The sequence below is a fragment of the Solea senegalensis genome, linkage group LG5 (genome assembly GCF_019176455.1).
Source record: "Solea senegalensis isolate Sse05_10M linkage group LG5, IFAPA_SoseM_1, whole genome shotgun sequence".
NCBI classification, from domain to species: Eukaryota; Metazoa; Chordata; class Actinopteri; order Pleuronectiformes; family Soleidae; genus Solea; species Solea senegalensis.
The window spans coordinates 24,294,242-24,309,458 of NC_058025.1; the positions used below are offsets into that span (position 1 = coordinate 24,294,242).

The following is a 15,217-nucleotide window of genomic DNA, read 5'->3' on the forward strand; positions in this document are numbered from 1 at the left end:
GCTACGGCTCCCTCAGAGGTCGTCCGTCGGGCAGGGGTCACCAGGTCGTGGCTCGGATGACTTTCGTTGGCAACTATTTCTTCTGTTGTCGAAATGTTTTTTCTGCTTGGTGAGCAGGGCTTAATATGCCACTGTTAAGCCCCGCCCCACCACAGTTTCTGGTGGGATTTCCAACACTCTCTTTGCTTTTATTGAGCCACCATGACAGAAATTCAGAATTCCTGTGTCCACACAGTCTTGAAAAGTCAAACCTGATCACCTGAACATGGCCTGAATGGTGACAATGGCTCTGATCTACTCATGTAGTGAAGAATTCCTTTAACAAAGCCGTCACCACAGTAGTGACAACATCAAAAAAGGTACAGTCAGACATTTCACAGGTGCACAGTTGGGATCAAAATGAGTTTGAAGATGACGGTGGCGCAGCCTAATGAGCGCTCATGTACAAATGTCACAATGAATAATGATTCCTCATGGGTTTGAATGTCAGAACCACAGCTCAACACAGTGTAGGTCGGCCTATGTAGAATTTGGACCACCAAACTGCTCAGTCATGATAGAAATGATGAGGTCATACTTTGTGAAGAGCACACTCGACACCACAGTGCCCCCACTGTTCTCCAGCTCTGACACTGATTTATGAGAGGATTCAAGATAAAAAAAAAAAGAAGAGAAAAGCCTTTGAATTTGCTCCCAGAAAACCAGAGTTGTTTTATTTTTATAGACGTTTAAAATTAAAATAATTAAACACACGTGAGAATATGTGAATACATGCATTCTTCCAGCTGCCACCTGATTAAAGTAAAACAGCAAACAAACGCAAGAATATAAATCTGTATTATTAATCTGAAATCCTCTAGTGGGCATAAATTAAGGTTCAAAGTGCTTTGGGCAGCCTGTGCCATGTCTGGGTTTGTTTAATCAAGTGAAAGTACACAGTGAGACTGAGTCCCTTTGTACGTGATTGATTTATTAGAAGTGGAGATGAGGAGCAGAAGGGAGGTTACAGGAGGAAGTCGTCTGAGGTGTCTGCTCATGGTTATACAACCTTTTACTGTGGCTGTAGTAGTGGTGGTAGTAGTAGTAGCAGTAGCAGTTGTAGTAGTAGTAGTACTGTTAGTAGTAGTAGGAGTGGTAGTAGCAGCAGCAGCAGTAGTAGTAGGAGGAGGAGTGGTAGTAGTAGTAGCAGTATTGGTATTAGTAGTAGCAGGAGTGGTAGTAGTAGCAGCAGCAGCAGCAGCAGTAGTAGTAGTTGTAGTAGCAGCAGTAGTAGTAGTGGTAGTAGTAGTGGTGGTGGTGGTAGTAGTAGGAGTAGTAGCAGCAGCAGTAGCAGTAGTAGGAGGAGGAGTGGTAGTAGTGGTAGTAATATTATTGTTAGTAGTAGTAGTAGGAGTGGTAGTGGTAGTAGTAGTAGCAGTAGCAGTAGTAGTAGTGAGTAGCAGTAGCACTAGCAGTAGTAGTAGTAGTGAGTAGTAGTGGTAGTGGTGGCAGCGGTGTGGTAGTGACCATAGTAGTAGGTTGTGGCAGTAGTAGCGGTGGTGTATAACAGTGGTAGTAGGTAGTAGTAGCAGTAGTAGTATAGTAGTAGGTAGTGTAGTAGTAGTAGTAGTAGTGTAGTAGTCAGTGTAGTAGTAGTAGTAGCAGTAGTAGAGAGTGAGCAGTAGTAGCAGTAGTAGCAGTGGTAGAGTGGTGAGTGAGTATGGTAGTAGCGGGTAGTGTAGTAGTGAAATTGATGGTATGGCGGTATGGTAGTAGTAGTAGTGAGTAGTGTGGTAGTAGTAGTAGTAATAGCAGGTAGTAGTAGTAGTAGTAGTGTAGTAGGTAGTATATAGTAGTAGTAGTAGTAGTAGTATAGTAGTAGTAGTAGTGGTAGTAGTAGGTAGTAGTAGTAGGTGGTAGTGGTAGTAGAGTAAAGTAGTGGTAGGTAGCAGCAGTGGTAAGTGAGTGAGTTAGTAGTGAGTGGTAGTTTATAGTGGTGGTAGTAATAGTGTGTATAGGTGGTATAGTGAGTATAGCGGTGGTGGTGGTATGGTGTAGTGTAATAGTGGTAAGTAGTATAGTAGTGATGGTGGTGAGTGGTAGGTAGTAGTAAGTGCGGTAGTGGTAAGTAGTGGTAGTAGTAGTAATGGTAGTAGTGGTAGTAGTGGTAGTAGTAATAGCAGTAGTAGTAGTAGCAGTAGTAACAGTAGTAGTAATAGTAGTAGTAGTAGTAGCAGTAAGAGTATAGTGTAGTGTAGTAGTAGCAGTAGTAGCAGTGGTGGCAGTAGTAGTAGTAGTAGCAGTAGCAGTAGCATAGTAATAGTAGTAGTAGTAATAGTAGTAGTAGTAGTAGCAGTAGTAGTAGTGGACCAGGTGTCTTTGAGCAGTAGAATCTTCTGAATCTTTTCACGGGCACTTCTTTGTGTTTTCCCTTGTCTCACTTTACTAGTGCACTGTAGCTGTTAGCTCCGTCTGTCTTGATATAAAACTTCCTGAGTGTCAATGTGTAAAACAAGATCTATACCACTACACTGAGACACACACACACACACAGAGTTTATATTTTAAACTTATGCACTAAAGTTTTTACAGAGATCAGTTCACACAAATAATCAGAATAAAAACGCTTCATGTAAACACCCCAATCTGAATACTCTGGTCTAATAATGGCCCACTCTCAAAGAAACATTATTTATGTGGATTATCTTTCAGATCAGTTTCCAAGTAAACACTTCCTGGAAAACCTGGAAAACCTGGCAGGAGCAGGGGTAAATAACTGGTCTGAGACTGAGTCATTCAAATGTGCTTGGACTGATGAACATGTCCTGAAAGGCCTGGAAGCTTCATTACAGAAGAAACTCAAATATTGTATGAAGACCATGGAGTGGGTCCATTTTTGAGAAGACAAAACAAAACAAAAAAACAGAAATGAAGGTCACTGACTCCAGAACAGAAGGAAATCTATTCAGTGGTGCACAGCACGGAGAGAAAGATCTGAGGGCGAGAGACGCAACGGTGGCATTTGTTTGTTTACAATTCTGCTGGAAATCAAGACTCTTTTTCCTGCCACTGTTTGCAGTTATTGTAAAAGCTAACGTGACATTAGTGTTAATTCACATTTGATCGTATAAAAAATGTTAATCTCCGGCCTCGTGTGTGATTTGTGACCTGTGAGGGGTCAGTTACACAACGTGCACATGTAATAGCCTACAGCATGCAACACCACAGATGATGTTAAGCACTAAAAGCTTTAGTGTTGCCCCTGGCAGTGGCATCAGAGGTGGGGTGGAAGCTGTTAACCCGCGGATCAGATGGCAAAGACACATCTCTGCGCACATTCTTCACAGTCCACTAATTGATAATGGGCGAAGGCTGCTCCACCAAGTGGAAGTATTGGCGCCTTCACAGGCGTGCTGTTTATTTTACCCTGCGAGCCCAAACACAGCTCGTGAATATTCATGATAGTGTCTGTGAACGTCAGGACGCAGCGGCGGCTCTTCCTCCCTCTCACACAGGAGGAGGAGGAGGAGGAGGAGGAGGAGAGAGAGAGAGAGAGAGAGAGAGCATGCCAGAACCCGGTCACATCTTCTCTGTCGACGCCGAGCATCGTTTGACAACATCTGAGGGAGAATCTGCTCCCAACAACTCGTCCCGCTCTGCACCACCGAGGAGGCGAGAAACAATGGAGTGACGGACCTTGACAGAGCGAGAGACGCGGAGGGAGAGAGACACAGAGAGAGAGAGCGAACGAGAGAGAGAGAGGTAGAAAAAGAGAAACACCGCCTTGTTTTTGAAGCGTTTTAGTGAATGCATAAGCTCTTTAGACGGGATCATATTTGTAGAACGGGACGGATGGAGTGACCACAGACGCCTGTGAGCAAAGCGATGCCCCAGCACAGCAGCGGGAGGAGGAGGAGGATGATGCTCCTCTACAGTCGCTTATTGCAGTGCATCCCCTGTAAGATGGACGAGGCATATCGGGGTTAATAGGGAACTGGTGGCTCATCACGGTGCGGATTGGAGATGCTTTGCCATCTGCTGTCAAAGAGGACGAAATCTTCTCGTGCGGGCGCCGCTTCTCCACCGTAATATGTAGCTGGAAGGAGAGCGGAGCGTGTGCAGCCGCCTCAGCCACAGACGAACATCGGTTGTACAGACTGGAGCCGAGCGCACTGGCCGTCAGCAACCTTTTCTCCACCTTGAACTTTGCTCATAAAGCGAGAAATCCCGGCGCGGCGCGAGAGCGCAGCCACCGGAGCTGTCCGCGGTGCTGAAGGTGATCGATCAAGGGGAATCAAGGCTCCTGCAACGCGCAGCAAGGTGACCAAGCAGGCCACCACGCATGGACAGCAGCTGGGCTTGACTGAGTCAGCCAGACAACATCGCCTTTCATGGCTGTGGCACGCAAAATCAAAACTTTGCTGACCGTCAACATCCTAGTGTTCGTGGGGATTATCCTGTTCTCGGTGTACTGCAGGATCCAGGACCGGTCTGAGGAGCTCATCCAGCTGGGGCGTATCTCTGACCAGAGGCTGCGAGCCAGGAATGGCAAAGTTTCCAACTTGGTGGACAGACAGTCTGTTCTGCAGCGACTGGAGCGGCTGGAGGACGTGGTCTACAACCAGTTAAATGGTGAGATACAGTCTGTGTCGAGTCTTGTCACTGACACTGTCTTGAAGGTTTATTTGGGAGAACTTGAAAATGAAGCCGGACCAAATGGTCAAAAGGGTTATCGTGAGAAAGCATTTTCAAATCAGTCGATGTTGATAAATGTCAGCTGACTAACGACAAAGGTTTGGTCTTGAGGGAAAGTTGAAGAAACTGCTAAATTGTGGTTGTAATAATGACGTTTGTATCGACAGGAAACAACAAATACGCGTCGCAAACAGAGTGAAACATTCAGAGTGATTGCATTTGTTACAGCACAAAAGTGTATTTTTAGTGCTTAAACATTCTAACTTTGTTGTACCATGATTACAAATCACGTGAGTTTTCCTCTCGATGAGTAGTGCACATTTTCCCTGTCACCTTTTGTCTTCGGAAACACCGACTTCATTTTATGCATGAAGCAAAGTCAGACGTGCCGTTGAATACCTGCTGCCTCTTAAGCACCAACCTGCCTTTTAAGAAGCTAATGAAGCAGGGTGATGTATCGCTGTGCAATAGTTGCCACATGTGCCTCGATACCTTTTGTATGGACTGACTTTACAGGGCCGTTACTTTAACGGCCTCTCGGGCTGCAACACCCTTAACCCATAATTGACTTGGTGTAAACTTCACATAAAGTTATGCTTTGGGTATCGATGTGTGTGTGTGGGAGCTCTGTTGAATCCCTGTCTCCATCTCTGCAGCAGCAGCTCCTGTCCTTTCGCCGTTGGGACGACTGGCGAAACATATCAGATTTAACAAGCTGTCTGAGTTTTGAAGGCGAGGCCTAATGTAACGGCTCCATCGCAGAATGACAGACTTGTATTTCATTACATGGCCATTAGTCTGTGAGGCAGATTTCTTCCTCGGCAGAAATCAAGTTACATTCAGTATGACTCTGTGTTTTTAATTTGCATAAATCCCCTACAACTACAACTCCGGCCACAGATACAATAGAATATTTTATCAGCTGTAGTAGTAATTAAAAAAACAAACAAAAAAACGACTCCAGTGAGGTAAACAAACCTTTTATGTCCCCAGAAATCATAAAAATTAGACTCCGACATTGTTATTGTCCCAGAAAGTCAAAATCAAGCACCAATGAAACAAGTATATTATTTAAATCCTATAATCTGTGGGCTAGCAACACTTCTACTCTCTCTTCTTGAATAATCACATTAACAATTACTTGTTAAAAGTGCATTATTTACCTCCTTATAGCTCAAGTAATTGATTCATTTAGTTTCAACTCTGTATGAAGTCATTAAATAGCTCTTGGCCAAGATTTCTGCCTCTAACTGTGGGAGATGTAAAGGTTGAATAACATTGTCTTTCTCCTGTACGATCAAATTCTCAAAGAATTAATTTGAGTGTGAATATCTGAATCTAAGGTAATGGTTCCTGACAGAGAGGAAAATGGGCCGGCTCTCACTGACTCTCACCTGCGACGGGTCAATGCATTTATTGAAATGACAACATCACGAGGCTAAGTGGCATCATGGGTATCTTCTTTTTTTTTTCCCCCACATCGCCGTTGATTGACTGCTTTGGTGACAAAAAGGCGTTCTCCTCTCCTCGGTTCTCGTCAAGCTGAGTAATGAGAACTAACCAGTGCCGTTTCATTCATGCGTCACTGTAAAAACGTTACCTCTGAGCAAAGCGTTTGCTGACTGGTTTTTAATCTATCATGTGATGTCAGCTATTTACCCGCTTACTGTTCTCTCCTGGGAACTTTGTGACTTTGTCATTCCCGTAAATTGCAGGCGTCTGTGGCTCGGGATGAAGGCTGACTGTGAGCGATTGTGCTGTGCGGGAGGAGGTCATTGCTGCTGCTGCTGCTGCCGCTGTATTTCTTTGCTATAGAGGTCTTGACACTCCTTTGAGCGCAGCTTAAACAGATATGGAAAATAAATTCCAGACGTGAGGAGGATTATATGCGACTGTATTGTTAGGAAGACCCCAATCCATTTGATATACATATATGTCTAAAAAAGCAAAAATAGATGACAACAAAAAACGATGGCGTTTTTTCCCCTTGCATACTTTAGCCTGAGCTTCAGCGGCTATTTGAGGGTCACTCTGTCACTTTTAGCTATGCTCGGCATCCGGTATCCAGCCAGCGAGGCCCTTTTCCTCTCAAAAACGTACAATGCATCCTTTCAGTCGTTTAGCATTTATATAGAAACAATACAGTTGAGTCAGTCGGCCCCATGCACTGTTACAGGCTTTGGTACAGAAACACACTGTGTGTAAAAGTCGCGACAGACAAGGGAAAGGGTTATTCTCCTGCACATTTATGAGCTTCTACCAGCTGGACTTTTCAAGCTGGAACTGTATTTAGGAAAAGAAAACGTTGCATTGAAGATAAACTGGATAAACTGTCAATTATAGAAAATGATAATGGGCTAAAATTGGTATTGGCATCTCTCAATATCAATGAATTTACCACCAAAAAGGGCTGAATGTTTTTTTTTGTGTGTGTGTGTGTGAACAAACTATCAAATATCAGATTTCCAGACTGTGCTGAGCCACTGAGGCCAAGTGGCCAGGACACAGTGTCCTGGCCTGAGTCTCCACAAAGTTAATATAAAGTGGGAGCACGAGAGAACAGAAGCTCACAGAAGAACATATTTTAAAGGGAAGATGTCAGACGGTGTTAGTGGCAGGTCATTTATAATCCGCAAACAACAAAACGGGTGCCAAATTAAAGATATAATACGCAACATTTCCCCATTAAAATATATTTTGTAATGCTTTATCGTCATGGTCAAACCCCTATGAAACAACTGCGAGTTGGCCAGTGCGTTGACTTTTCTATATTTATTTCATGTTCTCCGTGAAAAGTGATCAAAAGTAGACCTATTTTTATTGTTTTGTTATTAAGACATGCCGTGGAAACATACAAAGGGATTATTTGCGGTTACATAATGGCTCTTAACCCTGGGATTGAGTACCCAGACGTCCACATAGGCGAGGCCATACTTGCTGGCTGTCATCATCTCATGATGATTTGTCTTGAGCTTTTTAATGGGACATTTATTCACATCCTCACATCCCAGGTTACTGCCCCCCTTTCTAAGCCGTGCACAGACCACAAATTGTGTTCTATGGCCACTGGGAATCGCTCTGGTGAGGAGAGGACTCAGTGTGCCAATAACTATTACCATGTCCGGCAGTGATATGAAGTAATTGCCCATTTCTTCTGTTGTTTATTGCCTAGCAATGGTCTGCTATGGGACCTAAAGCAAGGTCCAATTAGATCGGAAGGACATAAACAGTTTGGGGAATTCGACTTTTACGGTCGACTGATGCACGGTCACTGGACTCTCAGCGAGAGAACAACATTGAGGCTTTATCAGCATCTCGTTCGCTGCAGCAATGAGTAACGTGATGATGATGATGACGTGGATTGCATGATCAGATGATCACATGAGGAGTTTGAAGCTTGTTTCCAGGATTATGTAGCAGTGCTCTGACCTCAGGTACTGCATTGGAACCAGAAAATACCCCGTTATCTTTATTTAGGTTTGTTTACACTGCAAATCGGATTTTTAAGCATATCCAGATTGTATCTATCTTGCTTTTTTGTTGGCAGTTTGGACAGCTGAAATACACGTACCACATAAAAAGGTGGTTTCGAATGTGATTTTCATTGTATTTGTGCAGATCCGCTTCAATCAAGTCACTCAGAACAACACTGACGTGGATCCGGAGACACGGATCTAGACGTTAATTGGAGATTTACAGAGTCAACTGACCTCATTGTTTGGGCACATACTGGTGCTGAACCAACTGCAACAAACACTGCCCCTACAGGCGTTACTGTGTAAACACAATTAAAGAAAACTCCTGATGTCCCTGGTGGTTGCATCTTTGAGGCTTTGTCTTGGGAAATGATGGCGGATGTCATTATTGACATTAGTGATGGGAATACTGAATCATTAGAATCTGTTCAATAAAAAGATTTGTGGGGCCTGGTTTCTCACAGGAAGACGAGAGCTGTCTTTTTTATGATGCTTCCTGCTTTCACCTGGAAACAGATCCTGCTTCTTGCAAGCAAAAAGTGCGACTCTTCAAGTTGCCGCTTGTCATTAGCCATGCACGTCACTCCTGCTCCTCCCCTGGTACGTAGGTGCCGATGCGATGGCAGCCTCGCAGGCCCAGCTGCCGCCCCAGATATGCTTCTTATCGCAAATGTCCAATTGTGGCAAAAGAAACCAATGCTGTTTATATGCTAAGCCTGCCGGGGCAGGAGCCTGATGAGAAACGACAAATGTCACCCTCTCTCTTTTGCACACATACTTGACGCTTTGACTGTACCTCAGTGATGGACGTCTCCGCGAGCCTCCGTACTGTGTCCCCCGCAGGCGGCCCAATCACGCGAAATATTATTCTAATAATGAAATGCAGATTAGGCCGACGTGGTCGACGGAGCATTTTCAGAAATGGATAAAAATCAATGCAGCTCAGGCGTTCGGAATGATGATAATGAATTCAGCGGCTCACCTGACAATCAGCAGTCAGCCACAGATGAAGCCGGCCCTCTAATTCACATTGTTGGTCAAGAGTCATGCAGCGACTACATTATCATCACTTAATGATGACGCAGGGAGGAAAGGTCAGTTTTATCAAGCTGGACAGTTAAAGATGCATTTTCATCTTCTCTCTGCCTCTGATTTATATTGACGTGTTAATTCTGACTGAATCAAGAGTTTTTTTGTTTTTTTTTATATTTGCAAACCACTGAAAAATGAACAGACGGTTTTTGAAATGGTTACTCGTCTTTAGAAATGAAACAAAAGAGTGATTATTGTAGGTAGATTTACATTAATGTGTAATAAAAAATAGTGGTGGGGAAACATGAGTGATTTGACATAAAATAAAGAAAATAGTTGCAGTTAGGGGCCGTAAAAATGGCTGGTGAGCGGTGAAGGCAGCTTCAGGGAGCTTCAGGCACCGTCATCATCATTGTTACTTGTAAGAAGTTTCTTTAAAGCTAAGCCCCATGTTCAATAATTATGACAATGAAGGAATGAATGAATGATCAAGTGAATATATGATCTAATGATGAAGTCTAATGAAAAATAAAATGTCATTTTCATCAACTATTATAAGCACCCCTGAGCAAAAAGTACTCAAAATTGGATTGAATTTGTGAGATTTTTAAAGTCTCAATATGTGATCTATAAACACACGCCCCCAGGATGTCCATATAACGAGTCGTGTATTATTCCCATGGCAAATTACCACGGGTGCACCTGCGGCACAGGAGTTAGTGCTCGTTTGTTGTCTTGACAACTATAAAATAATATAGATTTTTTTATCCATGAATCTGCTTAACAGTGTGCAGTGTTTGTTTCATGACTCAACGATAATTTTAATAATGTAGATTGAAGATGTAATGAGTATTGTGTGATAACTCTACTTGTTGACAATGACCTAAATGTTTGAAAAGGACAAACATTTCATTGTTGAGAGATCATTTCCAGGTTTCTTCTCCTCCTGACATGGCCGCTGCCGTTATGAGTGGCAGCGCTTGAATGAATGAATGCAGCGCTCACTGTTTCACAGATTTGTTTTTGACCTTTGAAGGCTTTAAACCTCTCAAGCACGAGTTATTTTTCCTCCTCTTGAAGAGATTTCTCAATCCCCGATTCTCCCCTCACATCAATATTTAGAGCTCTGCTGCACCACTTTGGACACACATAAATCCACTCTGGCTCTTAAATCATTCATTAGTAAAGAGGGGGTCACCTTTGAGTTTAGCACGCCGTGTTGTAAAGACTGGATTACACACATTGTGCAGGTTTACTGTATAATATACTGTAGGGAACGTGTCATGTCCAGGGGATGTGGACAAATGAGTTGTGAGAAAGGAGCGCGGAGAAAGACGTGGACGACGCGGACACAATGAGATTTAAATTGCTGCCTGACGTTGCAAGAATCCACTCCTGGCTGCGTCTGTGGATTAGAATGCAGCGCAGCCCGGGTGGATGAAGCAGATGTTGTGCTGTAATTGCTTTGCAGTGCGATAAAGGTGTTTGGAGTGTGAACTTGCATCTCGAAACAGTGCGCTGAAGAATAACACTGTCCCTAGATATGACTTTTTATAAAGTAGTAGATGATGAAATACTGCGTTTTGTCTTTATATTGAGCGGCCTTTTGTTCGCTGTCATCCTTTTTTAAACGGAATATAAAAGCTCACGCACTGAATGCTTTTATACAAAGTGCCTCACATTAGGTTCATGTCTCCATACATGTTTAACTCACGCTGTCTGTATAGAAATAGAGCTTTTTTACCCATGTAGTATGAGTGCTATGTTACATATGAACGGTGCATTTTTGATATTTCACTGTGATGGAAGCATTTCTCAGTTCTGCATGTGCACGCTCTTTAATGCTTTTTAACCCTTAGTGCTTGAGGAATAATAATCCATGGGAATAATACACAACTCCTTATATGGACATCCTGGGGGTGTGTGTTTATAGGTCAAATATTAAGGCTTTAAAAAATGCATTTTTTTCCATCTTCTTATGTTGTTGAGTCAAAGTTATGATTCATTTTATTGAATTTTTTTGTAGTGATATAAAGTAGCAATAATTGTCCAGAAGACACACAATTTGATCATGTTGGTTCATAAAAACAAACCAAGTTAACTTTGAAGTGTGATGTAATTCCACATTTCACAAATTCAATCCGATTTTTAACATTTTTAGTGCTTTTTGCTCAGGCCGAAAATCTCCGTGTTCTAAGGGTTAACAAACACATTTCACAAGAAGTGGAGAAAACATAAAAGATGAAACCGCGCCACAGAGACACTGTAATGAAACTCCTCAAATTGCCTTACAGATATAATCAAAATGTTTTATTTTTCAGCAGCATCATAATAGAACCTTGCAAAACATCCCCCACGACCTGAGTTTGGAAAGAGCAGAAATGCACTGTTTTAATTTGAGAAATTAAATAATACGCACTCTTTATCATGAAACGGCTTGATTAGGATCTTTAAATTCATGTTGTGAAACAGCAGCGGCTCAGACCCTCAGGCCTTTTTCTCTGAGCATCCCACAATGGAATTTCAATCAGGTTGCAGGCAGAACTGAAGCAAAATAACACAGTGACCAGAACACAAAGCCTGGCTGACTCATGCACGGACAGAGAGGCCCTCCAGATTTGAGTCGACGGCTCTGCTCGGGATCTGTGCATCTGTATCACGAGAGCCGACGCGCCAGATGGAGAGTCCATGACGTGAACCCCACCCGTATTTGTCAAAATGCCACAACAGTGGCTCGCGTGGCGCTCGTCAAATCCCTCTCACGTGAGAGAGGCCAGTCTGGTATCGTTCAGCTCCAATTACAAATCTTCTGTGGCACTGCAAGATTTGAGGCCATCCAAATATGGAGATTACGCCGCGGCTCCTGGGGGGTTTGAGGCTGAGAACGGAGCTGCTCATTGGTGAACGCGGTTTCCTCGCCGTCTCCGTGTCCATCTGCTGTTGTGGAAAACTGGCACAGTGGAAGTCGAACTCTGACATCACCCCATGGTCTCATGGTCATGTTCATCGTCAAACAACGGTGAAGGCTGGCAGAGACAGAACCTTTACAATGCTACGCTGTACAAATTCAAAATTTGGAGGACTGTGAAGAATACTCAGGTTTGAAAGTGTTATATTTTCTCTATTTGCTGAAGAGTCTTTGAATGTAAAATATGAACAACAGCAACCTTCACTATTTAAAATGCCATCCCAATTCAAAACCTTGTAGAGTGTGGTTGTCAAAATTGTCTGAGACATGGAAACACAGAGCTGCCATTAAACCTGGCTCACATACACTGTCACGGACCTCCTGGACTTTAGTGGTTTTCTGTGAAACCTTTTTGTTGACCATCTAGCTAAGGCTCTGTGAAAGGTTGTGGTTGGACATCCTTTAGTCTCCTTTACCTCTGCAGTTCGGCTCGACACTGCATTGTCTGTAAGTTGTTTGTTGCAGTACTTTATTGAATATATATGTATATATAAAATATATTTAAATATGTATTATTTCCGCAGCATTTTAAAAATAGTAAGTATTTTGTTCGCTTGCTAGCATACTAGATATAGTAACCTAATTATTCTGTTAGCTTATCCACATGTTAGCCGCCATGTGTCAGTATGCTAGTCATGGTGTTAACTTACTAGCTAACTAACTCAGCTAGCATATTAAAGCATCTCATTTTTCGCGTGAACACAGCATCAGTCGACAGTCCAGCCACCTGGTGGCTCAGGCAGGTACTGCAGGTGGACAATGACGGATCATAAAAATAAATGAAATGTATTTATTTCCTAGTTTTGTAATCAAGCTAAGGTCAAAATAATTCTGCTAAATGTAAAAAGGTAATGAGAAACAATCGAACAAAGTTATGTTTACCTTTTCATATACCATCTGTGGACCAGGTTGAAGAGAGGTTACTGTTGAACACTTGGAACTTTTCTCTATGTGTTTTTTTTTGGTTATAAATTATTCACAAATTTCACTCGTGCTGTTGCAGGAAGGCGTCTTCATCACATCTTAATCAATGCCTGTACATAGTTTCCATTTTTTTTGTCCTGTTTTTGGACATTGAGACAGAAACTCAAACAAATGTCATTTTAAATATGTTTTATGCTGTTCAAATTTCAAATTTAACACGCAAAATCGGGTGTTTGTGTAAAACTGTGGTGTTTTTTCCTCAATAATTTTTTTAGATTGTTAAAACGCTATTTTAACTGCCAGATATTGAAATTTCATCTGGGAAAATGGACAAAAGCACTTATTTTCTGGGTTAATTACTTAATTACTTAATTACTTTTGGTGTTGGCTGTTGTCGTCTATGGCTATTTCCCATGTTTTTCACTTTAGTATAGTTACCTTGTCTGTTCTTTAAAACACCACGCATTCAAAAGGAAACATTGTAATTATTAATTTAATATAAACTGGAATGAGAGTAATGAAATCACACATTTGTGTTTAGCACCACTGTTCTAGCTCAAGCTCGTTCTCTGATTAAAAAATCTATTTACACATAAGACTGAAATTTAGTGGCAATTGATGGTGTTAAATGTTTTATTTTTGTAAGTCAAGAGAAGGTTCACAAGTTAATATTAGTAATCCCTGGAAGGGTCTCTCTTTTTTTGACAGTGCCCAGTTAATTTTCTTCTTGAAGGTTGTCTCTGACAAAGTCAGTGATGGACTGTTAATCACAACCATAAATCCATTTTTTATCCGACCCATGTGTTTAATTTATGTTACATTAGACCACAGAGGACCGATATGACCGGGCAGACCAAGGACCGGCTTTCATTCACCGCTAAGCACCCAGTTTTTCTTTGAGGGATAAAACAAAGCCACAGACACTGTTTGAATGCAGTCGACTCTCTGCTTCTATAATTAGACATACAGAGCCTTTAGGAGCTTAGAGTAACATCTGGTGGCTTCTTGTTGGACTAAATGTCTCTGTAAACATCAGTGACTTTAAAATCCGTTAAATAAAACCGACGTAGAACAACAGGCTTCTGAAGATCAAAACTGTTTAGATGTAAGTGTTTCTTCAGTTTCATGGCGATTCAAGGTTAGAAAATAACCGTGCGAGTCAGTGAAAGTATTTTGCGTGACAGAAATACGAGATTTCCAGATGATAAATAAATAAATAGTATGGACCAGAATGCATACATGTTAATGGAATCGCTGCAAGTGCTATTTAGAGTGAGAAATGTCACCTTACTAAAATCTGTTTTTATATGAAACGAGTTTTTATTGAGTTTTCGCTGGAACATAAAAGTACAGCACTTAAAAACTGCAGTATGTATCTTTTGCTTTTACTTGCTGCTGATATTATTCTGTCTCCTGGTCCTCCTGAAGATTAATGACCTATACTTTGTCCTTTTCTCTAAAAAAAAATTGGCTCTGTTCAGCAATAGTATCAGACCTGGCCTTCATGGATTGTGCAGTGCACAAACTTGGTGTCATCAGAGCCCTGCACCACTGGGTCACTAACACACCCACAACAGGAGAAACACATCAGGAAAGCAAATCTGAGTCTGAATCAAGGAAGAAAATGACAAAATTGTTGGGGAAAGAACCTTGTACACAAAACCCTGCAGCATTCAACGAGAGAGACAGGACAATGTGGTTTATGCAGTGAAATGTAATGAGGGTAGAGTGTCCACAACCACTGCATGACCACATCTGGACAGGACTCAGCTGTCCACCTGCATCTGCAGGACATAGGACACTCTTTTGAGGATGAGAAAGTTCACATTCTGGCCGGGGGAAGATCGATTCGTTTGAAAGAAGAGTGCATGAAGCCGTCTATGTTATCCTGAATAAATGCAGTGTCTTCTCTGAGGTAGATGAATTAAAACAGTCTGACGGCCACAGGGAGTAAGGACCGTCCTCTGGCGTTCTGTGTTACACCGGAGGGACAATGAGTCTGTTGCTGAAGGTGCTTCTGTGCACACAGCATTCTCCTCTGAGACACTCAGAGTCTAGTTGGACCTCCAGGACGGAGCCAGCCTTCCTGAGGATCTTGCTGATCTTGTTGGCGTCCGCTGCCCCAGCACACAACACCAAACAT

The 15,217-nt window shown here is 42.3% G+C and overlaps 1 protein-coding gene across 1 annotated transcript in view; it reads left to right on the forward strand.

The window, feature by feature from the left end:
- The first annotated feature begins 3,519 nt into the window (after window positions 1–3,519).
- Window positions 3,520–15,217, forward strand: part of galnt9 (polypeptide N-acetylgalactosaminyltransferase 9) — an 80,130-nt gene continuing 68,432 nt past the window's right edge. The window contains exon 1 of the mRNA XM_044027041.1: window positions 3,520–4,611. Within this exon, the coding sequence (XP_043882976.1) occupies window positions 4,371–4,611 (241 nt within the window). The 5' untranslated portion in view covers window positions 3,520–4,370. The remainder of the gene's footprint in view (window positions 4,612–15,217) is intronic.